Here is a 27,500-nt window from a genome sequence, read left to right as displayed (position 1 = left end):
TGCCAATCTTCTCCCGAGTATGGATGTTCTGAAAGACACAGTGAGTAGGAAAAAATAGAGCAACACAATCATGAGATTTGGCTAATTGATTCACAGAGAGAATATTACAATTTAACGACGGCACAAATAAGACATCATGGATTTTTAACGTGGAAGATAATGGAACTGTACCAACTCCAATAACCGGAGATGATACATCATTAGCAGTGGTGATAGTGGCTTTGGAACATTTAGGAGATAAATGACTAAACTTATAACGATCACAAGTCATATGGTCTGTTGCGCCAGAGTCAATTATCCAATTACTATTTCCAGTAAAAGACATACCAGACTTAGCAGTGAATGCAAAGGTTGTGGCTAGATTTGCTTTTGGATCATAATTGGTACCGTCCAGCCGTTCCGGAGTGATGAGAGAGGATGTTTCCTGCATATGGAGACCAGACACAATAGTCGAAGATTCGTTCTTCTTTGGTGATTTAGCACCACTTACTTCAGCCATGACGGCACTAGAAGAAAATTTTGCAGCGGAATGATATGAACAGAAACACCAACAATTGTGAATACAGGACCTACTTCAATTCCTAGAGTTTAAGAAAAGGAGATTGAAGGTGGCTCTGATACCATGAAAATAAACACAATTGTGGAGTAATTTTCTGATAATTCCATTCATCGTAGTTGTACAATATATATAGTACAAACATTAACAAGGAAAGAATACAAGATTACATAGAAATATTCTACACTTATGGCATAAAATAAAATTACACAATTAAGGATATTGACCAAATTAAATATTGACTAAATCATATTCTTAATTCTAGCATAAACAACTAAGTGCAGGGAGACATGGTACAAACACGAGACAGGCAGGAGAGATCTTAATCAATGGCCGTAAACAAGCTCTAGCCTTTGGAACTTCGGTAAGATTAATAAATAAAAAAAACGAGGGAATTCAAATGGAAACACTAATAGTATTTTTTTTATAGGCAGAAACACTACAAAGTTATACCACGCGTTACACTACATTTTATGTGAGACCATTTTGGGTCTCACAAAAATCCAAAAAAATACCCATAAATTTTAAATTATTGTTTTATGAAGCCTTGTAAAAAAAAATTAGCTCTAACGGATATCAGTAAGTATTATTTCTGAATTTGTTGGAGCGAAACTGAGTAGTTGAGTAGTTTTAAAATTGATATACGTTGTAGCTGATTTTTTACAGGATCACACAAAATAATATTTCAAAATTTATCAACATTTTTCTGAATATTTGTGGGAGCCCGAGTGGACCCCACATAAAACGTAGTGTAACTATGTAGTGTAAAAAGGTAGTGTGCCTAGCATTTTTGCTAATTCAATTGCTTAAGTAAGGGTGTCACTGCCTGCCATTTATCTTAAACCTCGGGAACTTTAAGGGCATTGCCTGTGGGGACTGCGCCCAACCGGATACCATTCCTGCTAAGATTCAATCCCTGAATTAAATCAAGCTATAGATATCTTTTAGGTGAATTTTTATGCAATTAGAATGTTATGAATCAAGACGACCGGCTCAAGGTATGCATATTAATTGTACACACACCCAAATAGTAGCTAGCATTTCCCCTTCGATTTAGAAATGAAAATCATTATTAATTGTTGAAATCCAGCAACTTGAGAGCCGGCAAATGTATTCTAAATTTGTTTAGAGATTAAATTGTACACGGCCCCGCCGTGTACAATGGTTGGTGCGGCAAAGGCATAGATGGATGTCATGTCACCACTTGGATCATCAGCCCGTTTAATTTCTCTCTTTCATCACTTTCTCACACTCAATTAGTTTAATTCTTTTAGACTATTTATATATATTAAAAATATGATTAAAAATTTAATTGTTTCGATTTTCAATCTTATTAAATCGGTGCAAAGATTGTAATTTTATTTTATCTCTAGAACTCTCATAATCAAGTATTTTTCTCATTATTTGGGATCCTATGAAGCAGAAATTTGATTATAAGAGCCTTAAAGACAAAATTTAATTATGATCCTTTAGAATAATATGATCAGAATAAAAAGATCTTTGCACCGGTTCAAACGAATTGAAAATTGAAGCACTTAAGTTTTTAACCATATTTTTTTAATATATAAACAGTCTAAAAATTTTAAGTACTCCAATTTTCAATCTGTTTGAACCAGTGCGAAAATCTTATTATTTTGATCATTTTATTCTCAATTGTCATAATTAAATTTTGTTGTTAGGGCTCTCATAATTAAATATCTCTTTATTTGGTATCCTATGGAGCAAAAACTTGATTACGAGAGCCCTATAAATAAAATTTAATTATGACTATTTAGAATATAATGATCAAAATAATAAGATGTTCGCTCTAGTTCAAACGGATTGAAAATTGGAGTACTTAATTTTTTTAAACCGTTTATATATTAAAAAAATATGGTTAAAAACTTAAGTGTTCCAATTTTCAATCCGTTTGAACCAGTACAGAGATTTTTTTATTCTGATCATATTATTCTAAATGATCATAATTAAATTTTGTCTCTAAGGCTCTTATAATCAAGTTTCTGCTTCATAAGATTCCAAATAATGAAAAAATACTTGATTATGAGAGCTCTAGAGATAAAATAAAATTACAATCTTTGCACCGATTTAATAAGATTGAAAATCGAAACAATTAAATTTTTAATCATATTTTTAATATATATAAATAGTCTAAATGAATTAAACTAATTGAGTGTGAGAAAGTGATGAAGGAGAGAAATTGAACGGGCTGATGGTCCAAGTGGTGACATGGCATCCATCTATGCCTTTGCTGCACCAACCATTGTACACGGCGGGGCCGTGTACAATTTAATCTCATTTGTTTAATTATGTATACAAGTCATGGCTACACTTGAGTATCTTGACATCACGTTATATATATAAGCCTATTTCTGTCCATTTCTGTTATATAAGAATTTCTTTCTCATCTTTTTTTTTTTTTTAAATTGAAAAACCCTAGATCGTTTTACATAAAGGCATCCAGGCCTAAAAACGTTAGGCGCAACAAGTTCTTGGCGAGCTCGCATTCAATCAACAAATGCCTACAAGTGTATTCACACCTTGTAAGGTGTATGGTGTAAAAGCAGGAAAAATCGATCAGCGGTATGTATCAAATAAGATCCATATTAATCACATAAGAAATTTATTGCTATAACTTAGAAAAGTAATAGATTTATCAGTTATGTGAATAGTGGAAATGGACATCCTTTATGGGATGGAAGGAGTACCTTAGAAGCTTCTGTCATAACTCAATGCTTGTTCAAATTTCCAACAGGGAAAATGCTCCAAAAATAACAATTACTCCTCTAAAATGTTTAACTTTTGAGCCTGTTGATGCTAATCTCGTATTGGCATGACATAAAGTTTCTTACCATGTTCTTGAGTTTAGGCCTATGTGACACAAGATGACACCTTAATGACAACACTAACAGTAAAAGAAGCCGTGTACTACTCAGCACAATTCCAACTGCCCGATTCTCTGTCAAGATCCGAGAAAAAAGAGAGGGCAGAAGCTACCATAAGAGATATGGGATTGCAAGATTCAATGAATGCGAGAATTGGAGGGTGGAGTTCAAAAGGCCTAAGTGGTGGACAAAATAGGGACAGTTAGCATTTGCACACACGCCCGAAGCTTCTCTTTCTTGATGAGCCCACAAGCGGGCTAGACAGTGCCGCGTCTTACCATGTCATGTATCACATTATAAAACTCGCCCAACAGGATCAAAGGAGTGTCATTGCATCCATTCACCAGCCTAGTAGTGAAGTGTTTGAGTTGTTTCACAATTTATGCCTTCTCTCCTCTGGTCAAACAGTCTATTTTGGTTCCGCTTCAGCTGCAAATGAGGTAACGTAGCCCATTTCATCACAATATTAATCAAGATTTATTCCATTTCCTTCCGATGTTATATAAATTAGAAAGCCCTAATTAATTGTTATCACAAGTTTAAGTCGTCAATGGACGAGTTGATGATTAATGAAGTATGATGCAGTTTTTCACTTTCAATGACTACCCCTGTCCACAAATGAGGAACCCATCTGATCACTATCTGAGAACGATCAACAAAGATTTCGATGTTGCAAGTATATAGCCATTAACAACGCACGCTTCCTTGTCATATATTTACGTTTTTTTTTTTTTTTTTTCATTCTGCCATAGAATAGGTGTGGATCATTGGCTTTCAAAGCTCTTGATCAACATGAGCCGCAATATTTCACTTGTCATACATATCACTGTATTATATATCTGATTAGCCCATTTTGGAAAATCATATATATTGTGAAACATTATGAATTGCAAATATATCAATCTCATATTTGCTACTAAGCGTTGATTTTGGGCCTCCTAAAACTGTATTCCTAGTTGATGCATTTTATTGGTAAGCATGAATATTTCTTCCTCTATATCTTGATACTACTTTTCCAAAACAATGATACATGGAGTTTATTGAATTATCTGTTATTTGTTAGGATATTGAACAAGGACCTAGCAAAACGACGAGCACAAAAGAGGCTATTAATACGCTTGTCAAGACATACAAGTCATCTACGGCTTATCAACAAGTTCAAAAATATGTAGAAGAGATATGCCAACAGGTTTACAAATGCATCAAATTTATAGTTAAAATTGAGCTTCTCATTTGTCTCATTTTCTCGTAAACCAAAAGGGTGTACTAAATTAAGGGGTTTCTTTTCATTTTGAAGAGTGGGAGAACACTGGATAAGAAGGGAAGTCAAGCGGGATTTATTACTCATTGTTGTGTTCTTACCAGAAGATCTTTTCGTGAACATATATCGTGATTTAGGTTACTATTGGCTTCGCCTAGCAATTTACATTGCTTTGTGCCTATGTGTTGGGACCATTTTTTGTGACATCGGATTCAGCTATGGATCCATTTAGGTAACTATATTGCCAATTGACAATTCAATGAATCCTATGTTGCAATTTCGCTGATCAAGATAGAAGATATAAATTACTATTCATTTGCTTTGAGTTTATATAGGCTAGAGGTTCGGCGCTAATGTTTGTGGCATCATTCTTGACTTTTATGGCAATCAGTGGATTTCCTTCTTTTGTGGAGGATATGAAGGTGCTTATCTCATGATTTAAATCTCTTTTTGAGTTGATAACATTCTAATGACGTTAACATGATATATTTTCTCAAGGTTTTCTAATTTTCAAAATCAGATTTTTACTCGAGAGAGGTTAAATGGTCATTATGGTGTTGGTGCATTTGTCGTTAGAAACGCCTTCTCTTCCCTCCCTTACCTTATTCTCATCTCTGTGATACCGGGGGCAATAACATATTACCTTGTGGGATTTCAAAAGAGGATAGATCACTTTGCCTACTTCACGATATTATTGGTCGCATGCATGATGTTGGTTGAAAGCCTAATGATGATTGTTGCAAGTGTGGTACCAGATTTTCTCATGGGAATCATTACCGGAGCTGGAATTCAAGGCGTGATGATGTTGGATGGGGGCTTCTTTCAATTACCAAGTGATCTTCCTAAGCCGTTTTGGAGATACCCAATGTTCTATATCTCTTTCACCAAGTATGCAATTCAAGGGTTCTACAAAAATGAGTTTGAAGGACTAACTTTTTCAAATAATAAAGTAGGAGGGCCACCAACAATCACTGGTGATGAGATCTTGAGAAATACATGGGAAGTGAAGATGGGTTATTCCAAGTGGGTTGATGTTACCATTCTGTTGGGGATGACTGTTCTATACAGACTCATGTTTTTGGGAATCATAAAAGTTGTTGAGAAATCACTACAAGAAAAATTGCATTGGGTGACGAATGAAAATCGTCGCAAATTGTATGTTTTTCGTCACAAATAATATAGGTGACGAAAAAAAATTTGTCGACTAAAGGTTGTCGAGGATTCCTACCTGGTGACGAAATCTATTTTTCGTCACCTATAGTGCCTTTTGGTGACGAAAAATTTCGTCACGGAAAAATGACTTGGTGACGAAATTTTCTTCGTCACCTATTGTGCTTTTTTGATGACAAAAAATTTCGTCACAAATTATTCCCTTTGGCTCGTCAAAGGTGACCCATCGGTGACGAAATTTTTCGTCGTAAAAGACATTCTTATATGTGAAAAAAATCTCAATTTCTTGCTTCTGCGGGGTTTTGAACCCGAGTCTCCTAAGTTTTGCACGCAAGCTTTAACCAACTACACCACACAAACTTTTCAACATATGTTTGAAATATCTAATATATAACACATACATTGAATATTAAAATATATTTTGAACGCCATTTTGAACTATTAAACATTAAAATTAGCAATTTTAATAAACATGAAAGTCGTAGCTCTTTATGTTATTGTTCAAACCCAATTTAGATTATCTCAATCGAAGTTCTGAGCAAAGAGGTATGCCCGAAGTATACTTGGTGACAAAGCGTAATTCATAAATTTCGTCACCAAATGATAAATTTTTCGTCACTGAAAACGTAAAAAGAAGACAAAAATATTTTTCGTCGCCAAATTGGTTCATTTGGCGACAAAATATTTTTTCCGTCACCGAATAGTTATCTTTGGCGACAAAAAATAATTTCGTCTCCTTTTTTACTCTTTTGGCGACGAAAATTTTATTTCGTCGCCAAATAGGAGCCTTTGGTGACAAAAATATCTTTTTCGTCGCTAAATAGTTATAATTGGTGACAAAATAATTTCGTGAAAGAAGTTATCAAAACAGTGACGAATTTATTTTTTTGTCGCCAAATATACTCATTTAGCGACGAAATTAAATTTTGTCGCCACTTTTTCGTCACTAAACATACTTTTTCTTGTAGTGAATGTAAGCCCATGCTAAGTTCTTTCATGGCTACTCCTTCTAAACAATCCACACAGGATGATCACTAGTTCATTGAGCAAGAATTCTTTTTTTAAATTAAAGTTTCCGATGTTTCTCCATGGTGAGGAACTTTTTGTTAAGTTTATTCAAGTTCAATGACTTCTTGATCTAATGATTGGGCAAATAAGAGGGTGTTAACTGTTGGGTTAGCTCAAATGAAAGTTAGGGAAAGTCTACAATACACACCTCTTAAAATGGTGTACCATATGCACCTATTTTGTAGTTCATTCATAACATTTTAGAGTGTTTCGTAACTTTTGTTCTAGAATTCATAACTTTTCAGTAGTACGATTCGTAACATTTGCATTATAATTCATAACATTTTGGTGTATCTCATAACCTTTGTACAATTCATAACTTTTTAGCAATACGATTCATAACATTTTCTCTATAATTCATAACATCTTGGGGGGTGTATATGATACACACCTAAATAAGGGGTGTGTATTGTAGTCTTTCCAAGTTAGTTATCATGTGTTTTGTCTTCCTTAATTTATTTTAATAAACCGCAAGGCTCATATAGACATGTTAAATATATTACTCCCTCCGTCCCTTTTTAAATGTCCTACTTCGTAACTCCAACTTATTAAAAAAACATCATCATTATACCTTTCACATCAACTTTTTCCTCCACTTTCCCTACTTACCCATCATCATTACACTTTTTACTCCATAACTTTTCAAAATGGAATGTACTTTTAGGGACAAAATAGACAATGTACCAACTTTTACCCACTAACTTTACCAAATGGACACTTATTAAGAAACAGCCCAAAATGGAATACTGGACTATAATAAAGGGACGGAGGGAGTATTACATTCTAAATGTTACTATCATGTATCCTTGTGTGAGTTACTTCACTTTTGTTGTTTGAAGTGTTAGTATTAAAATTTCTACAAAATCTTAAATTTATGAAAGACAATTAAGATAACAGATAATATATATAAGCATTTAAGATGTGTATGTATATAATGTTTAAAAGTATATACACATTAAATTAATTGCTTGCAAATGTTACTAAAAGCATATATTTCAACGAAATGAGACATATATGCATGAAGGTTATAGTTGGTTAATGGTTAGTAGGCTTGACTTAAATTCATATAGAGGTCAAGGGTTTGGTCTAGTAGCCAACCAATATAATGAATTTTGCTACCTTTCTGGTGTTGTCACTTAAAGTGGGCCTATAGTGACAACTTTCTTCTTTTCACTGAAGCATTAAGTATTGGTGACACATTTGTGAAATTTGTCATTATGCACTTTTAGCTACACACTTTTGGTAATAACTTTGTGACAATCTTCAATTAATGCTTAGTGACAATTTTTGTTTGTCATTATATATAGGTCAATTTTTGTAGCACAAGTAATTATAGAGCACATCAACTTAATTGTGGGATCAACGCAATTTTTTATAATCTTTTGTTTTTTGTTGAGTAATAAGGTTGAGGGGTGTAGACCAGAGTAACAACCCCTTTTTAGGAAGAAGGGCCTTTAACCGCCATAGAATATTCAACTAGTGAGCCAGTACCACCCATTGAAGGAGCCAAGCTCATTGGAGCGTCCTTGTGGAGTAACCATCATTCGAGGGAGGATAGCCCGTCACTATAGCCCCACTTGGGTGCCAGCTGGACAAGATAAGGCCATGCACGACACTTGGTTCACGAGTGTCATCACCTTGCAGGGGTTTGGTATGAACTAGAAACTTGGTTCACAAGCGTCGTTACCTTGCATGGGGTGTGGTTCGAACTAGCGACCGCATGATGGACCAAGATTTGCGCCCCCGTGCATCTTGCCAACTGAGTTACCACCTCGGTGATCAATTTTTGATAATCAAGGGATTGGGACGTTGTCACTAAATCATTCAATAATTATCAGAGCCCAACATTTCGGTATTGCTCACTCCAGTGATTATTCATTACTCCAAGAGTGGTTCATAATTTTTCTGGTTGTAAGGAGATGTGATGTGACCCCATCCATGATCAAAACTTGTAGTGCGCAAGAGATTTGCACTCTGCCAAAACTGTTTTTGTCACTATCAAAATTTGTGGTGCATAGCAGACATATACAAATCTGTTACGCACCACAAGTTTTCGCTTGAACTAAAATAAATTTGGCCATATTAACCTTCACGCCCCTAGTCAGTGATTGTACTCTTCCTTTTCTGAAAGTTCATGATCTTGTAAGACAGTGAAAAAATCCATAATAAATAACAAACAAATGATAATCCTCTAAATTGATCGTGATATATTTTAAATATACATGTATTTGTTGCGTTGGTGGGAATTGCAAAAATAATGGGAGAGGCCTGTGTGAATTTTGAGTAGATATGTGTTAATAGGTCATTCCAGATAACCGTTCTATACATGCATGGAATCTTAAAAAGAAAATTTCAATCTAATTGCCTGAAGTTACTGGGCCATAATTTTTCCCATGAATTAAAGACGGAGCATGCCACCCCAAGGTTTTTACTTTTTAGGCATTTTTTATTTTTTTTTCAACCGATAACAGATGATATTATAACTCCAATCAAAGAGTACATCAAGATGAAATTTCATCCTTAGACAAAGGACCAAGTAACCACGACGGCGGAGATTTATCCCATAGACTATACCCCAAACCAACTAAACAGTTTCTTGCAGAAACAATAAACAACACAATTGGGAGAAACCCAATCGGAAAAAAAAACTCACGGCAAGAAACCAGAGAGAAAAACTCAACAAAATGTAGAAGAATAAGCAAATGATCGCAAACCAACAAGAAAATAAAAAAAAAAAACCTCGCCATCATCGATTCATCATCCAGCAACATAGATCTCCAACTCCGGTGACCCAATCATGTACAAAAAGCTCTGCACCCACAGCCTCACATCTAAGCCACACCACCAGAGACGAGTCACCAACGAACGGCGAATATGATGGAGGAGGTCCGGCAGTAGAGGAACCGGGGATGCCAAGGCGTCGGGAGGCGTGAGAGGAGGATGATGGTGGAGATTGATAAAAGGAGGGGAAAAAAGATTCTGATTGGAGGCCGACGGAGAAAAAAAAAACCTCATAGGGGAGATTGTTAGGTAAAAATACCCGATCACCCGCACAACGGAAGCGTAACGTAAAACAATTACACACAAAAGAGACACAAGATTACGTGGTTCCCTAAACTCGGATACGTCCACGGAGAGAGAAAAACTTCCACTAATATTGAATGAGTACAATGAGATACAAAATATCCTACTCTAGCTCTCAAACTCTCGGTATTTTTATCTCTCTCAAACTCACACAATTTTTATCTCTCACAATTTTCTCTGTGCTGTTTTTTTTTTCACACACATGCACAGCCTCGTTTAAATAGGAACAAGAGAAGATCGAATCTACACACTTGACTCTTGAAATTCCAAGCTTCACAAGACTCCTTTGAGATCCGAAACAGCACAGCTGGCATTCCACTTCCAAAGAGCACAATATCATAGACCAATCAATATATGACCAGCCAACCAACTGTTTCTTTTCCTTTTTCAATATCACATGGGCAAAACCCAACGGAGATCGCACCCCTCCTCCTGCCACCCATTTTAGGGTAGAAACCCTAGGGGAGAGAGGAGAAGGGAGAAACAAAGAGGTGCGATGGTTAAGGTTTAGAGAGAGAGAGAGATTTACGGCATCTCTCTAATATGGGCAGAGGCGGCTCTACATTGTTAGTTCCATGGTCAATTGAACACCCAAAGTAAAAAATTTTGCTTAGAATATATGTAAAATTTTTGAACTAACCTTACTTTGAACACTCAACCCAAATATCAATGAACACCCAACTCAAATGTCAATAATGAACACCCAAGTGTAATAGTCTTGAACGCTTAACCCAAAAAGAATTGAACACCCAACCGAAAATCAATTAAACACTCAATCACAATCCAATTATAGTTCATCAATCCACGTAATTTATATTTGAACACCTATTGCATTACCTCAAATACAGCTCACAATCATAATGAAAAAAATTAAAAAAGAAAGAGAGAAAGAAGAATCTATAGGAGCAGGTATTGTGCTATATGCATTCTCTCTCCATCTTTATTGTCGATGGTCTAAATGTGTTAATTTCATTCATGATAATAACTACATTATTATTTTTTGTTTAATTAGCTTATAGAATTACGGACAAAAGTTTTAAAAATATTCAACTACGTTGCAAAATCCTATTACCGTTCTAGTATTCCTTCGAATTTAAGACTACGATTAAAATCTCATCGTGTCATCCTAAAAAACAACATATTTTTTAGAAGGTCAGCCCCAACATACCCGCTACAATTTCTTTCAAAAGGAATTTAGTAGATTAATATGATGGTTAAACGTTGATACAAAATATGAGAACTTGTCTACGACAACTGTAAAAAAAATTTACCCCTTCCATTCTCGAAACACTGTCAAGTGCGCAATACGACAACTTTAAAAAAAAAATTGTCAAAAAATATAATATATATTTTTGAGTTCTCATTTTGCCTCTTAGTTAAATTTTTTTTAGAATAGAAGCTATATTTTTTGACCGCACTATTTATACTAATTTATGAAATTTTGTACATATATTATTAGTTAATAAATCAGCTAGTAGAGTTAAGGTAATTTCTGAACACCCTACCACAAATTCCTGAAGCCGCCACTGAATATGGGTATAATCAAATCTTCAAAACCGAAACTGTAGTGTGAAGATGAGTCCAATGTGAGTGGAAAATTTGGATTGACCCATAATTTCAGATTCAGAATACTGTAATAGGATTTTGATTTTTTTTCTACTGGCATATCCTGACAAGTGAACAAATCAGTTCATGGTCTACATTTTTATGGACGTATATCTCCTTTTTGGTACTTTATCCTTATTTTACCATAGAAGAGAATGAAAATAATAGTGGAAGCGTAATAACTAACATCCCCTTTGGATAAAGTGATTTCAAGAGAAAAGAAAAGAAAGTATTTTGGTTTTTAGCCAAATCACTCATTTGGATTGACTATTTTGATGAGAAATGGAGAGAAAAGTGCAAAATAAAATGTTTTAATTGGCTCCTCCTCTTTCTCACAAAAAATTGTGAGATTTTGTAAGAAAGAGCTCTCCTTTCTTATCTTACTTTTTCTCACCCTCCAAAGGGGCTGTGGAAGTGAGAATTAAGCAGCACTTTGGGAGCCAATGGGGGCTTCTCATTCTGCATTATGTGGTTTTTTCCATTTGGGAGCCAAATTTCGATAATGCATTACATCACAATGCATTCTCAAAATTACACTTTAGAAGCACAATTTGAGAATCAACCCTAGGGGAGCTATTTCATTCTCATTTTGGATTATTTTCCTCATAATCTATTTTACGCATTATTCTTAAAATATTCATTCATAATCCATTTTGAACATTAGGCCCCGTTCCAGAAACCTTCTTAAAAAATAAGCAGCTTATTTCACATTTTCAAACTCAAAAATAATGTAAATGAAAAATATATTTTCAATTTTTTTTGCATCGTACAAAAGATCTCGATGAGTTCTTTCAAACAAGATCCATATTGCATATTTTTAGATTTCAATAAGTCCATAATATTTGAGCTTGAAATTGCCTTCTTAAAAAATAAGAACTTTTTTCGCGTTCTGGAACGGGCTCTAGTATCCTTCCAAATGATACTCTGTTGCAAAACTTATTCAGCATATATTAAATAAACACTATACCCGATTCTTAGATTATGACCGCAATCCGAAATCAATAACTCCGAGTCCAAAATACAAAATGCAAAAGTAATTAGGCTCCCATGCGGAAACTAAAATAGTAGAAGTGTGAGAATTTTAAAGTAGATTGATGGGCCTACAATTCTTTTTCTTCAAATCTCCCAATAAATCCCCAGCAATTTTCAAATCAGCTCACTTCGAGTGGTGCTACAGTCCCTACGGGAAAATCCCGACCGGATTTCCAAAGGTTCGCTGGGTCCACTCTGACTACCGGACGGATGATTCAAGCCGTCCAAAAATTCTAAAAAAAAAACCGAGTGGGCCTACGTGAGAATCAATAGCATCCGACTTATGTAGGTGACCGATCCAAATACTCTATTTTTGCGTATATATATGCACACATATATGCACACAAAAATGAAGTATTTGGATCGGCCCTCTACACACGTGGAATGTCATTGATTCCTGCTAAGAGCCCACTTGGATTTTTTTTTTAAATTTTTGAACGACTCGGATCATCTGTCTGGTGGCCGGAGTGGGCCCGGTAGGCCGTCAGGAATTCGGTCGGAATTCCCCGTCGGGAACCTCAGACTTTTCGCTTCTATTTTACTCAAGCCTTCTCCTACGTCTTCAAACGACACCGTTCCTAACACTTTCCCAGTCCCCAGCACAAAAGTTCCCTACTCGCCGTTGTAACTGAGAGAGAGAGAGAGAGGGAGAGAGAGAGATATGGAGGAAGAGGAACACGAGGTGTACGGCGGAGAAATACCCGTCGAGGGCGAAATGGAAGGAGACGTCGACATGGCCGCCGCCGATGACGATGCCGTTAAGGTATAATCTAGTTTCTGTATTTTTCAACTTATTTATCTGTATATTGAAGTTTCTACAGGGGAAACCCTAATCCGATGCGTGTGAATCGGTGGTTTGGGACAGGAACTGGATGAGATGAAGAAGAGATTGAAGGAGATGGAAGAGGAAGCTGCTGCGCTTCGCGAGATGCAGGCGAAAGTTGAGAAGGAAATGGGCGCTGTTCAAGGTCAGATTCCTCTGTGTTTTCATCCTTTTGCTTTGTTCTTAGGACGATCTGTTGCAAGAACGGGCACAAGATTTTAATCTTATCTGGGAGAATTTACTAAGCGATAAATGTTTTGTAGTTAAAACGTTAAACGTGGTTACGTGGGAGGGCGAACACCTTCATAGTTTGGAATATTTTTGTCAAATCCTACTATAATAACGGAATGAGGGTTACGCGGGTGAAGTGCGGAGCAAGGGGTGCATAAGTTTTGAAATAAGAGTAGAAGTTCTGTTACGATCCTAATGTCCCACATCGGCTTATGGGCTTGGCTATGTGCATATAAGCTCTTGGGCACCCTCCCCTTGTAAGCCGGTTTTCAAGGGTGAGTTCTACCAAGGGTTTGTATCAAGTTCAAACTTAAAACAAAACATGCTTTGAAGTGGTAAAAGTTCAAACATCAAATGTCATGACACATGGATTCAAGGGATCAAATATCAAATGCCAAGAGAAACATTAATGGATTGTCACATCCATCGTTACTGCCAAAAAATAGGAAGAGAAAAGAATTAGAAGGAACAAAAATGAAATCAATGAGAAAATAAGAAACTATAATAAAACATGGGTGGGAAGAAGCAACAATACATAAAAGAAAAAGAAAATGTGTGCACACACACACTCACAGAGTGCTGAAGTCGAAGTCGAAATCAAAATTAGATAAGAGAGAGTGCCTTGATGATTTTGGTTTCTTCCAATCTTGGATAATATAGGTAATATATGGCTCTATGCACTCTAATTTCATTGGTCTAACCATTGAACACAGTTGAAGGGGTTGAGTACTTGAGTCTATTAGGGATCTAACCTATGCAAATTTTTCTGCATCTTGGAGACCATCTTGAAGGATGAAGCAGATGAAATTTCAATTAGTTGAAGTCATTAGGTTATCGTTTTATATGTTGCAGGCTTTAGGTTCTAATTTCAGAATTCTGACATTTGTCATTTGCTTTTTTTGACAATCTCTTGTTTTCCTTGTAGGCAGGACCTGCAGGACTTACGAGAAATAGATTTAGTGCTTTATACCATTACTTGTTATATAAGTCACCAGGGGTTGGGGCTAATTTGCAATGCATGCTGTGCTGCTAACTTGTCTCTCCGTTAAGCATTATTTTTTCTTTTCTTCTTTTTTAAGTGCTTCCTTAACCTAGGGATGAAATGATTTCATTGTGTTTGTGTCTTTATTTTCTTGAACTCTTCCATTGTTGTGGTGGGCGGTACACTTGCTATATGAAATGGATTCATTATTCCTCCATTTCTGATTTGTGTGGACAACTACTACATTCCTGCAGATCCTGCCGGTGCAGCGGCTTCTCAGGCAAGTAGGGAGGAGGTGGACGTGCGATCAATTTTTGTTGGCAATGTAAGCACGAATGCCAATTTTTCATTGGCAAAAACTATTGTAGATCTCCTTTATTTTTGTCTGGGGGAATACAATTTTGATGACCTGGTCTCTGTCTTCTAAAGTTGTTTTCCTGTGTTGATGATTTTGGTTCTATGCAGAATTTATTTGATTGTCTAATTTATATTTTTGGTTTCTCGTTATGCTAAAATTATGCATGTTGCTTGTGTGTTTTTTGCTCTAAGGGAATTTTCTTTTGAAAAATCAATCCATGTGCATGCACTTGCACTGATATGCACCTGCATGTACTCCACCACTCATACACACTTGATTGTTCATCAATAAGCATTCGAGTTTTCCAGACCTGTCATCTAGTTTGTTCTGCAGTATATTTGATTGGTGAAGGATATACGCTCCAACTCGAGCCGAGAACCACTGTTGATTCAGCAATTCTTACTGCCGCAGAATACATGCTGATACATCACAACACAACCCTATCCCACCCGCCACGCTCATCATTGTTCATTGTGAGCATTTCCAGTTTCCCACACTTGTAATTTTGTCCTTTTTGTAATGCAATATGCTTGATGGCTGAATGAAATCCTTACCAAATGGGATTCGATTGTGATTGGTTTACTCTTTGTTGATTAAACAATCATCGCTGCCTAAAGAAGAGCATTGGAGGCTAAGAGCTCAAAATATCACCTAAGTGGATTGGTTTGTTCTCCTGTTAGCATTGGGGATGTGTAAGCTGACTATTTTTAACAAGCTTAACCGGGGGAAGTGGTGGTGAGGGTTTCTTGTGAAGCGAAGCAATGTGGGGTTGTGGAACTTATTTGGGGTGGGTAGGATTCCCTTTCGAGGCATTTCATTTTGAAGGGGGTAATCGGAGAAGTTTTGGACTGGGGTTTGATGTTGTGAGAAGGGGGATGGATGGAATTCTTGAAGAACAATGCTCTCCGTGTGCCATCATGTGGTTTTTCATGACACAATCATGTAGTTAGAGTTGAAGATCGGTTGTGGAGTTTTTCCGAATGATTGGATTGGGATGCTATTGAACCATTGATGTTGAAATCTGGGGCTCTGAGGGTCTAGAAAGTTAGATTACTATTGAGATTGCTTTGAGTTGAATATTTTGATATTAGCCAGCAAGCAATAATATATACCTATGAAGTACAAACATATACCCAATAATAATTTGGTATGTCCGTGTTGGGGACATGTCATACACAAACACTCAAACTCCAAGAACACTTTAATGACACGTCGGACAGAAGTCGAAACGCTTATGATATGTTTATGTTTAAGAACTCGGCAGGATAGTTGTGGGGGGACAAGTATGAAGTACATCAGTACTTTGAGGAGAATAACTTGGGAGCAATGATTAATATCAACCCTATGTAGATACGTGCTTATTAATCTCTATTTTGTTCTTTTTAATTAAAGGAACTCGAAAGGTTCTTTGCGAGGAAGTTTTCCCATCAGCTATGGGAGATTTAACTTGTAGAAGTGATTTGTTATTACTATGGGGTAATAACACCTTAACCTAATGGTAATTAATGTTGAATTTATTTCTATGTTTGTTTAGAAAATGTCGTATTTGTTTTCAAATTGTGATTTCTTGCCCTTAGCTTATAAAAAATTGGTTTCAGCGTGTCGGTATCATGTTGTATAGTTTTCCGTCTCCATTTGTATGCTTCTAAATTGTCGACTTTGATGTTTCTTTCCTTTCCAAATCACATTATGTATTGTATTAGTCTGTTACACCTAAAGGTGTCTACTTTTTCTTGCATTGTATTATATTTACTGTTTGAATGAATCACTTTTTTCGTCATTAAGATTCAACACTATAAGGAAAATTCAATGCACACATGTAATGTTGTGACTCGTATTTTAGGTTGGTTGGCTCGATAAATTGGTGTCGTTTTCTTTTGCATATCTATTTGACACGTTCTCTACATGAAAATATTCTGTTGAAGTTGTCCAATGAAAGCTTGGGGTTTTTTTTTTTGTTTTTTGTTTTTTTTGTTTTTGTTTTTTTGTAGTTAAAGCTGACTTGAATAAATCAGAATTTGTATGTGTAAGAAATGTACTAAGTTTTTATGGAACAAAAAAGAAACGAAAAGAAAAGAAACCAACAATAAAAGAAATATGAAGTGAGTTGGAAAGGAGCTTGGTAAATTTGGTGTGTTTGAAAGGGAAATCAACCATCTAAAAGCTGCAAGAATTTTGAAACTGTGATTTGGCAGGTACAGCCTTCATGAAGTACTGTTTCTACGTTAGAACGGGGCATTTACATGATATTTTTTATGAACCAAATTTCTTATCTCTTCCAGTTAGTGATTGTTGTCTGAACAACTTGACACTTAAGAATAAATGACTCTTGCAGCATCTGCTTTTACTTCTATTGTCATTTTTCAGTGAAAAGTACTCTTCTACTTCGTTGTTGCAAATGAAATGTTTTCGTGGAGTTTCAAGAATTGATATATGGACTGCCGTTGACTTCAGCATATGATTGTTCTTCTATTCTCTGCCTTTGGTTTGGCTATGGATACTTATGAACTATATACTCTGGTTTGACTTCATGCCGTACTATGGTCGCAGGGTCATGGACATGTTTCCCTGTTTCTTGAAGGTGGGAGGAAGTTTTCTGGTTTTAACTAGGCTTGTTTTAGATAGAGGGAAAAAATTAATTGTTTCTGAATACGACAGTAAATGGAGATTGAAAAAAGAGAAGAGAAGAAAAGAGAAAAGATTAAATGAAAAATGAAAATGAAGGGGAGGAGTAAAATATGAATTCCCTAAGAGGAAGGGATTTAAAGGTTTTCAAATAGCGAAAAAAAAACAAGAAAAAAAAAAAGAGAATGGAAGAAGAAGAAGAACTGAAGAAGAAAGGAAGTGATGAATCAAGAGTAAAATGAAAGGTGAAGTGGTGAAAACCAAATGTACTGAAAATTTCAGGAAGAGTTGTCTGTACTTATTGGCAAATATACATTAGAGGAGAGAGTTGAGGTAAATATGAGGAGTATGTCATTAAGATTTTTTGAACGCTACATGTCACTAGAAGAGGAATCCATATACTTCTTCCAGAGCGAAGGCAAATCAATGCCATGGAATCTAAGGTGCTGAGCTTGCGGCTGATGAAGGTGAAGATGGTGCCTTTTGTACATCTGGTAATTAAAGTGTGGTGAGGTTTCTTGGTTGCTACCTGCTTGTTTTCCTGAGCAAACTAATAGTAAAGGAAAGATTTGGGTAACATTATATCCACGAATTTACCGGTTGTCGAAAATCAAATAAAATCAAAGTTTACCTTTGAATAGTGATATGGGTATGAATTGTACGAAGAACAACCTAAATATATCTATCTATTGTATCTGGATATTATGATTCACTATGGAGTGCATTAAATCAAAGCCTTAAAGCAATTCAATATTCTTGATCGTGGAGTGCGTATTTAGGTTTCATGTTCAATTCGAAATCCTTAATATAGTGGTATTCTCAGGTCAATTGGTCAAAGTCCAAAGTGGCTATTTGGATTGCACAAACACTGTACCTCATTTATTGAGGTTAGATTGAAACATACCAATGACATGTAGAATGAATTAATGACATCAGAACCAGCTGGAAGCAATTCTGATCCGAATAAAATCAAACGAATTATTTCGTCTTGTTTGTTGAGGACCGTTTTTCTTGCTATTGATGTTTGGTGAGACAGATGCCATGTAAGAGAAGATTTATAACACTTTTAGTGAATGACAATACAATAAAGAAGAGAGGGATCTCTGCATTAGGCATTCAGTGTTACAGCAAGTATGAGAGTGGATATTTGCATGACTAGGAATTCAATGGTACCAATGTATATGGGTATTGTGTGGATGGTGGCAGGCTGCAGACTTTTGTTATCCAACTTGATGCTTGTTTTTTTTCGGTTTGTGTTGAAATGTAGTCACCTGCTCTAATGTGGTAATCCTTTTATTTCTGTAGTAACTACCTTTATGCAACTGACATGATAGACTGTATCTAAACGTAGTTTTTTTCATTTTTCTCTGCTTGGCAAGTGGTATATTTACTTAAAATTTCTCGCCCTATTTGTGAGGGGGGTCCTTGATTTATAAATTATAATGGTAAGGGTCCTGAGGGATTGTTTGACTTTTCCATAGTTGATTTATAAAGCTTGTCTGTTGACAGTATCTTATCAACTAGAGATTGTTTCTTCCCAGAATAAGGTCTGCTCTTGGATTCAGTATGGTGAGGTGGCCATTAGCAAAAAAAAAAGTGCATCGTCGAGTTTGGGTTTTGTTTCAAACCTAGATATGACTTACTATATTTGGGATTCTTACTGCTTTGTTGTCTATTGGTTTGTTTTGTAATCTATTAGCAATGCTAATAAGAAATATGCTGGTGTGCTTCATCAGGATTATGTTGATAATGTCCTTTCCAAACAAAGTTTACAGGGTCATATGTGAAAGCTACTCACCCCATGTAGCTCTTTTAGTCTTTTTTGAATTTCTCTTTCTTTTCAATGCTAAGGTCATGCCTCATGCTTGTCATGAGTATTTTGCTTCGTCCAATAACTGGTAGCTGGCTAGTCCATTATGAATCATGCCGAAGTGGTAAGTTTCAAGGGGAAACTTCTTGGTCGTCATTCTCTCTATTCTTCTATTATCCCAGGTTGATTATGCTTGCACCCCTGAAGAAGTTCAGCAGCATTTCCAATCATGTGGCACTGTAAACAGAGTGACAATTTTGACAGATAAGTTTGGTCAACCAAAGGGTTTTGCTTATGTGGAATTCGTAGAAGTAGAAGCTGTCCAAGAGGCCCTCCTCCTGAATGAATCTGAACTGCATGGCCGTCAGTTGAAGGTAATATATTCTCTCAAATAAGAAAAACAAAACCTGAACGAAACAGAATGTATAGAGAGATTGGTCATCGTGATTTTATGATGGTTGCTTTTCCTTTGGTTCACTTTCGTCTACGATTATCTTTATTTGCAGGTTATGGCTAAAAGGACTAACGTTCCTGGGATGAAGCAGTTCCGTGGCAGGCGTTTCAACCCTTACATGGGGTACAGATTCAGGAGGCCGTATGTAACTCCTTATTTCTATACCCCATATGGATATGGGTGAGTATTTTCTGTCTTATCTTTTCCCACGTGGTATTGATCTTTTGTTCCTGTCCTTCCTATGCTATGAAGCACGGATACTCCAAAACCAGACGAGTATGGGTATCGTATATGTAACAGTGCCCCAATACGTATCAGATACAGCAATAAGTATCCTATTTTTAAAATACACATTTTTAATTTTGAATACATTTCCAATACGTGTTGAATACGTGAGGGATACAGCAGGATACGGTAGGGAATACGTGGGTAACAAATGTAATTTTTTTAAAGAAGATGGTAGAAAATTAGATACATATTGAGATTGGAGAGAATTGATCAACACATTCCCAGATTGTTGAGATTGACATTCACATGCTCTCTCTCTCTCTCAACAATCACACTTCCACGATATATTCGTATATTTGTGTAGTATATACTTTTGTACTCTAATTTTTTATATAGTGCTGTTATATTGTACATTGGTATATATGCATATCTATAGACTACAGTCTGTTTTTACATTGTATATTTACAGTGTGGTTACTATGGTATATATAGAACAGAACATACACTGCGCCTTTAACTCTTTTTTTAGTATATTTTCATATCAAAACTTAGTATATGTAAAACTGATGTATACAAAGTATATATATACCTCATATATAATATATTAGATATACTATTTTCTCTCTTTTCATAATTGTAGGTTACAATATACACGTATGGATTATATACACAGATGTTATTGTCTTTCTTAGTATAATAATTATGACTACTAGAAAACTAATAATTATAAAAATGTATAATTTATACAGACCTATGTTACCAGGGAACCTACTACCCTAGCAAATTATGTTTTGGTATGAACGTTCCAAAACATGGTACATGGTACACTAGTGTTCCAAGACAGTAAGTTTAGCGATCCAAAGCGATCCCTTTAGTTTTACCTAAAATGTCAACTTATTATGGTCAAAGGCTCAAAATAGAGATAAAATGAAATTTCGGTGGGAGAAATTGTAAAATGTCCAGTTTGCTCCTAGAAATGTGTTTTGTATGAGTAATTTGACAAACAATATTTAGTTTCACTCTTGGAAGAGTAAGTTCTATTTTTTGTTATGTATAGAAGTCTACCCTTAGAGCATCCGCAATGGGAATAATCAAAATCGATAACCAAAATGTGCCACGTCAGCATTTGATTATCCATTTAGTTCATAATCAAACTTAACAAACTTGATCTCCATACTGGTTATTTTTGTATCCCTATAAAAAAAACCCCACAATACGCAATGCACCTATGTCCAATTGCAAACGAGTTTCAATCACACCCCGACCACACCAAATTATTCGTCTCGATGAGACGATTCTAATGTGATGTGTTTTTTAATTTTTTAGTTTTGAATTTGGTTATTAGGTTTGGTTATTGAGTTTTGGTTGTTGGTAAAAGTTGTTAAATTTGGTTATGGAATGAGTGAAATTTGGTTATTTGCTAAAAGACTTGTAACTTTGCTTATTACAATGTGAGGTATTTTTTTAGCATTGTTGTTAAGTTTGCTTATCCATACCAATTTGCTTATTACAATGTGGATGCTCTTAGCTTACCACAATTTAAGCATGCGGCGTTCTGCGTTCTCGTTCTCGTTCCCGTTCCTCCGGTACCGGAATGATCCGTGTTCCAGGTAACATTGATACAGACGTATCCCCGATGTATCTCCGTTGTATCTGTTTCGTAATTTTTTAAGTTCTGCCGTATCACCATATCCGTGTCGTATCCGCATCCCTTATCTGTATCTATGGTTCATAGTTCCTATGCTATTATCTTTTGCATTTACGTGTACTTCAGACTATGTTATTTACTCCATGTGGTAAGAGTGTTGTGTTCCTGTTTTCTCATCAATTTATCATCTTCTCTTATTTTCACATGTTGTAGGAAGGTCCCTAGGTTCAGAAGGCCAATGCGGTACATGCCTTATTACTGAAAGAATGGTGCTTCAAAGATGATTGCCCTAAATGTCACATGGATGCAGTCCTTCAGAAACTTCAACTAAGATATATCTTCATAGAATAAAGGGGATATATCTATTGCCGATTATTGGAACTTTGCATTATCTACTGTTGTTTTCATGATGTGTTTGCTATCTACAAGGTTTCATGAGATGTTTCTAGGAAAATCTCTCTTCTGTACTGAGTCAAGTTTAGACTTGTTTTGACAGTTCACTTCTTTGCATAACTAGAGCCTTGACCTTGAGGCTGTTATTGTAGCTGCTTGTTAATTTAGCGTTGGTTTCTTGTCTGTTGCGTCGCCGTTGCCATTTTCTTTTCTTCACACGCGTCATCTCCTGTTTCACCAATCCCACCCCACTGGACCGGTCAATAACGGAGAGAATAATGGAGTCCCCAAGTCCCTAACATGAAAGTTGAGAGGCACAACAGTTGTGGCAGCTTATCAAGGCAGTGGTATTTGATGTTGAAATGCTCACCTTTGGTTGTGTACCCAGGACGTTGTAGTGAGCAAAGTCACTATAGGGTTGTAGTGAGGATTCTAGCCACCGGTCAATAACAAAATTTGTGGCAGCTTATTAAGGCAGTGGTATCTCAGTATTCAAAAGTCTGGATTTAAAAAACTCTTTCAAGAAAGAGTTATGAAAAGTATAACTCTTCACTGGAAGCGCGTTTCATTGGAAGAGTTTGTTTTAAATCCGGATTGTTGGTAACACTTTTGGATGGTTGGAATTTGCTCACTACAACCTTGTAATGACTTTGCTAACTACAGGGTCTATGGATCCGTTTGTTGTCTGGAAGTTTAAGCAAGGTGTATATGAGATAAAAAAAACAATCTGTAGCGTTCGAACTTTGAACAGAGGAGAAGTGCTGTTTTATGTTAAAACTTCCACTTTTCTTGTTCACGAAGGTGGAAGTCCAGGTGGGAATTCTTGACACCGTTGAAACAACTATTTTGAGAAAATGGAAACAAATATTCATTGGCCGCGTGAAGTGGGAGAAAAACAACAAAAAATAAGTCTGTCAAAATTAACAGCCGCAATGTAGGAGACCACTAATCCGCTTGTGGATGTGGCGGGAGGAATCAGGAGAAATCACATTAGCCACCTAAAGCTCACCTCCCCTTTGTCCCATTGCAATTGTGCTATCAGGTGCTACCATTGCTGTTGGAGAACCCCATAGATCCATCGCCAAGAGGCAGGACTGATCGAATCCGATGGCCAAATAGCCCAAATCTGAAAAACTTAGATTTGGGTTACCACCATCCAAAAATGATGGGCTGGGCGGGAGAACTTCTCTGATGAGGACGAGAGTCTCGACCACCACACAACCATGGTGGAAGAAGAGCCGGAGAGGAGGAGGAAGAGACGGTTTTTTCCGAGAAAGCGAAACATATTTTCAAAAACTAAACATGGACTCAATGGTCCTGAAAATACAACTAAGGCCCCACAAGGTCTGATAACAAATGAACAATTTAAACGGGTTAAGGTCGGACCGGAGTACCTAACGTAGACATGTTTAACCCATGTAATAGAAATTTAATTTTACATGTTTAACCCATGTTAATAGAAATTTAATTATTGATTTCAGGGATATTTTGAAGTAGGGTTGTAGGCGTATATATGAAGTGATATGTGACCGGCTAAAAAAGAATTCAAGTAAAATGGAATTTTAGCAGTTTGTTGATCCACTATTCTATTTTTGGATGTTCCCAAATGTCAATCCCCCTTGAAAAGTAAAAAATTCAAAATTGGATAGCACCAGTATAACGGGGCCTAGGGTTAGAATTTTTTATTAGGATTGGGCTTTTGCGTCTTAAGTTTTGGGTCTTTGCCCCGTTTGTTTGATGATGTGAGGTGAAGTGTAGTAATATGTTAGGTACTACCATTTAAGCATCATACTCTCTGGTGTATCACTACAAAAATTTTATCTAATATCATTTCTTTTAATGGTATGAAATCTCTTCTTTGCTGATAAGTAAGAGAGAGAGAGAGAGACCACTACATAATACTACCCGATATTTAGAAACAAAGATGCTACATGCACAACGGTTGTGCAAAACATCAAGCACAACCAATCTCCATCCATCCATTACTGTAATAAATGGTCTAGAGCGTCCAAATACATCTGAACGGTCAGAATTGATTACACAACACACACAACGGTTGTGTGAGTATCATTTCCGCTTTGGATTTAGAAAAAGATGCAAATGAAAATTACAGATCTCAGAAGGATTGGGGAAAATAAAAATAAAAATTATCCGGAGTTATTTATCTCTTCTCGTGCATCTACTCTTTTCTTTTGTCATAACTGCACAAAAGGCCTTAACTACAATGCTACGTCGATGTCCCTGGCTGCTCGATCTAGCTACGGATTATTACCACTAAATATAGAAAATAAAAAATATTTTTTATTAAGATAAAATAGAATATTTAATTACTATTAGGTCCACTTTTTACAAAATACATTTATCATTAATAGAAGTGTCACCCTAGGGTTTTAGGGTGCCCTAAAACCTTAGGATATCTTAGGATTTTAGGGTGTCCTAAAATTTTAGGGTTTAGGGTACCTTGCGGTTTAAGTTTATGCGCTTTCATAGAGTCCTATGGCTTAGGTTTAGACACTTTTTTTAGGGTATACTTTTCTATCATAGAGTTTTAGCTATTTAGCCACTTTCATAAAGTACCTTAGGATTTAGTCGTTTTCGTAGGATACCCTATAGTTTAGGCACTTTATAAGATATCCTAGAGTTTGGACACTTTCATAGGGTACGATAAGGTTTAGGCACTTTCTGGATTTAAGATTTTAGGTTCATTCATAGGGTTCTGGTGTTTTATTAATTCAAGATGACCTAGTGAAAGATATTTTTATTTTCTGTACCTAGTGTTAAAAAGCCTATCTAGCTACTGGTCTCTCCAGCGTATATGTATGTCTATCTATCTCTGGATCAGTAATTAAACAAAATGACTGTCACGAGCTTCTGATCTGAGAAACTCGCTGCAGCCATTGCCAATTTCTGGCTGCTCCATCTAACGAGAAATTATTCGATGCCCCAAGGGCAATGACAGGTGTTGCCCCCGACCTTTTGGTTTTTTTTTTTTTTTTTTTTGATCAGCAGGTACCTGCCCCCGACTTTTTGTTTTGTTTTTTTTTTTTATCAGCAGGTACCTCCCACTTAAATATCTACTGACACGCGTTTTCTTCTCTCTTGTCCCACTAGACACAGCCTTTTCTCTAAAATTAAGTGTTTCAAATTTCAATCCATTTGAATAGGTGAGAAGATTTTATTTATCTGATCATTTAATTCTAAAGAGTCATAATTAAATTTTGATTATAGAGTTCTCGTTGAGTAACCCTAAGAAAGTCGTAGAATCAAATATCTCTTAGGACAAACCAACGAGAGCCCTAGAGTCAAAATTTAATTATGACCCTTTAGAATTAAATGATCAGATAAATAAAATCTTCTCACCCATTCAAACGGATTGAAATTTGGAACACTTAATTTTTCAACCTTCAGTTTATATATTAAAAAATATGGTTAAAAAATTAAGTGCTTCAAATTTCAATCCGTTTGAATGGGTGAGAAGATTTTATTTATCTGATCATTTAATTCTAAAGGGTCATAATTAAATTTTGACTATAAGGCTCTCGTTGATTAACCCTAAGAAGGTCATAGAATCAAATATCTCTTAAATAAACGAACAGAGGGAAGTACTAATAAATACTCCTGCTCCACTCTAAAAGAATTTGTACGGATATATATATATATATATATATATATATATATATATATATATATATCAGTCAGGTTTTGGTGAGGGATTCCGCACTTTAATAAAATGCGGGACTTCCCTTCCCGATTGAATTTCAATCATCCGAGCCGCTTAAAGTGATCAGATCGTGATTTTAAGGGTCTTCTCGAGAAATCAGCAAAAAAAATGACCGCGAAGGGCTTCATCCAAGCAGTTTTTATTGAACGGTTTAAAAAACCTGCTCGGATGAAGTCCTTCCCGGTCTTTTTTTTGCTGATTTTTCGTAGGGACCCTTAAAATCACGTTCTGCACACATTGAACGGTTTGGATTTTCAACATTTGATCGGAAAATGAAAGTCCCGCATTTTAACAAAATGCTCACTTGATCCGTGGTGTGTGTGTGTATATATATGGAGCGGTTCCGGGGATCCCTAAAAAAATTTCTAAATTTTTTTTCCAAATCTTAATATCATAATTCCCGATCAAATTTTGATGATCCGAGCCGCTCAATATGTTCAAAATGTGATTTTAATAGTGCCTGCAAGAAATTGGCAAAAAAAATATCCGGGAAGAACTTGATTTGAGCAGTTTTTTATTGAACCGTTCAATAAAAAACTGTTCGGATAAAACCCTTCCCGGTTATTTTTTTTGCTGATTTCTTGATAGTACTCTTAAAATCACGTTCTGATTATATTGAGCGGCTCGAATCATCAAAATTCGATCGGAAACTCTGAGATTTTTTTAGAGATTTTTTTAGGGGTCCCTAGAACTGCCTGATCAAATGGAGCGGTTCGGATCATCAAAATTTGATTAGAAACTATAAAGTATTTTTTTAGGTGTCTAATTAGTTGTTCCCGGAACCTCTCATCTCTATTATAAAACAAAATGGTGTGGGGACAAGTTGTTACAACGGCTCAGATTTGTTTGATCTAAGGGTTGATATGTGCTCTCCAACTCTCTTAAAAAAGTGCCCATAATCTTTCAAATATTTCACAAAAATGTCATCTCTTTTTTTACCCAGCTTCTGTCGTTGGCATAATAAATAATAATAATTCCAACTCCTGTCGTTTGGGTTCCCCCCGGCCGCCTCTCTCTCTCTCTCTCCTATCATCTTTCGAATCCCCACCGAGGTTTACAAATTCCGTCGGAAGTTAGGCCAATAAACATTCCTTTCGATTATCAATATATATATATATATATATATATATATTTCTTTGTGATTTTTTATTTATTCCGGCGAAGCTGGTTGAAGAAAGTTGCGTGAAAGTTAGGCCAAGAAAGTTAATGTAATAGGTCTAACAAAGAAACCATTTTTTGAAAGTCGTGTGAAACATTCCTTCGAAATTTTTTTGGAAAAGTTTTTGGTGTCTGTTTCTTTCTAAGGTGCAAGTAGTGTTTAAATTTCAATATAACTGCTGTTCCGAGTGAAATTTGTGCATGTTCTAAATATTTAAGAAATTTGGGTGATTTTTTTAGTGTGGGTGGGTAGGTGTGTTGTTAAATGTTACACATAATCGAGTTTTGTTATTTTGACTCCTTTTGACGTTCCGTTTTAAATGATAGTTTAGTAGTATAGTCCGCGCCCAGATCCATATGTTTTCAGGACCCTTCTTTTTCTCCCTTCCTTTTTCTATTATCATCAGATTG

General features: G+C 35.9%; 1 protein-coding gene and 1 pseudogene across 4 annotated transcripts; both read left to right on the top strand.

Moving 5' to 3' along the window:
* LOC131303140 (ABC transporter G family member 1-like) overlaps window positions 1-6,907 on the top strand; it is a 10,707-nt pseudogene extending 3,800 nt beyond the window's left edge.
* Window positions 6,908-13,193: 6,286 nt separating this feature from the next.
* Window positions 13,194-22,393, top strand: LOC131302491 (polyadenylate-binding protein 2). Of its 4 annotated transcripts, XM_058329162.1 has the most exons (7): window positions 14,949-15,019; window positions 15,386-15,525; window positions 17,603-17,922; window positions 17,966-18,180; window positions 19,670-19,861; window positions 19,994-20,121; window positions 22,031-22,393. In XM_058329162.1, the coding sequence occupies exons 4-7, from the start codon at window positions 18,109-18,111 to the stop codon at window positions 22,077-22,079; spliced, it is 441 nt and encodes a 146-aa protein (XP_058185145.1). In that variant the 5' UTR covers window positions 14,949-15,019; window positions 15,386-15,525; window positions 17,603-17,922; window positions 17,966-18,108; the 3' UTR covers window positions 22,080-22,393. The 4 variants fall into 4 exon arrangements, with proteins under 4 accessions (XP_058185143.1, XP_058185145.1, XP_058185146.1 ...); XM_058329160.1 differs by lacking the exons at window positions 15,386-15,525; window positions 17,603-17,922; window positions 17,966-18,180 and adding exons at window positions 13,194-13,421; window positions 13,524-13,626; XM_058329163.1 differs by having other exon boundaries at window positions 17,603-18,171.
* Window positions 22,394-27,500: the final 5,107 nt, after the last annotated feature.

This window comes from Rhododendron vialii, chromosome 10a (genome assembly GCF_030253575.1).
Source record: "Rhododendron vialii isolate Sample 1 chromosome 10a, ASM3025357v1".
Classification (NCBI taxonomy): Eukaryota; Viridiplantae; Streptophyta; class Magnoliopsida; order Ericales; family Ericaceae; genus Rhododendron; species Rhododendron vialii.
The sequence above is the reverse complement of the archived record's forward strand: the minus strand, read 5'-3'. Positions and strand labels throughout refer to the sequence as shown.

Bases quoted from the DNA above. Each gene is read 5' to 3' on its own strand.
- LOC131302491 (XM_058329160.1), top strand. From the start codon at position 13,320: ATGGAGGAAGAGGAACACGAGGTGTACGGCGGAGAAATACCCGTCGAG. The intron at 13,422-13,523 runs GTATAATCTAGT...GGTTTGGGACAG, and splicing joins CCGATGACGATGCCGTTAAG to GAACTGGATGAGATGAAGAA. The intron at 15,020-19,669 runs GTAAGCACGAAT...CTATTATCCCAG, and splicing joins GATCAATTTTTGTTGGCAAT to GTTGATTATGCTTGCACCCC.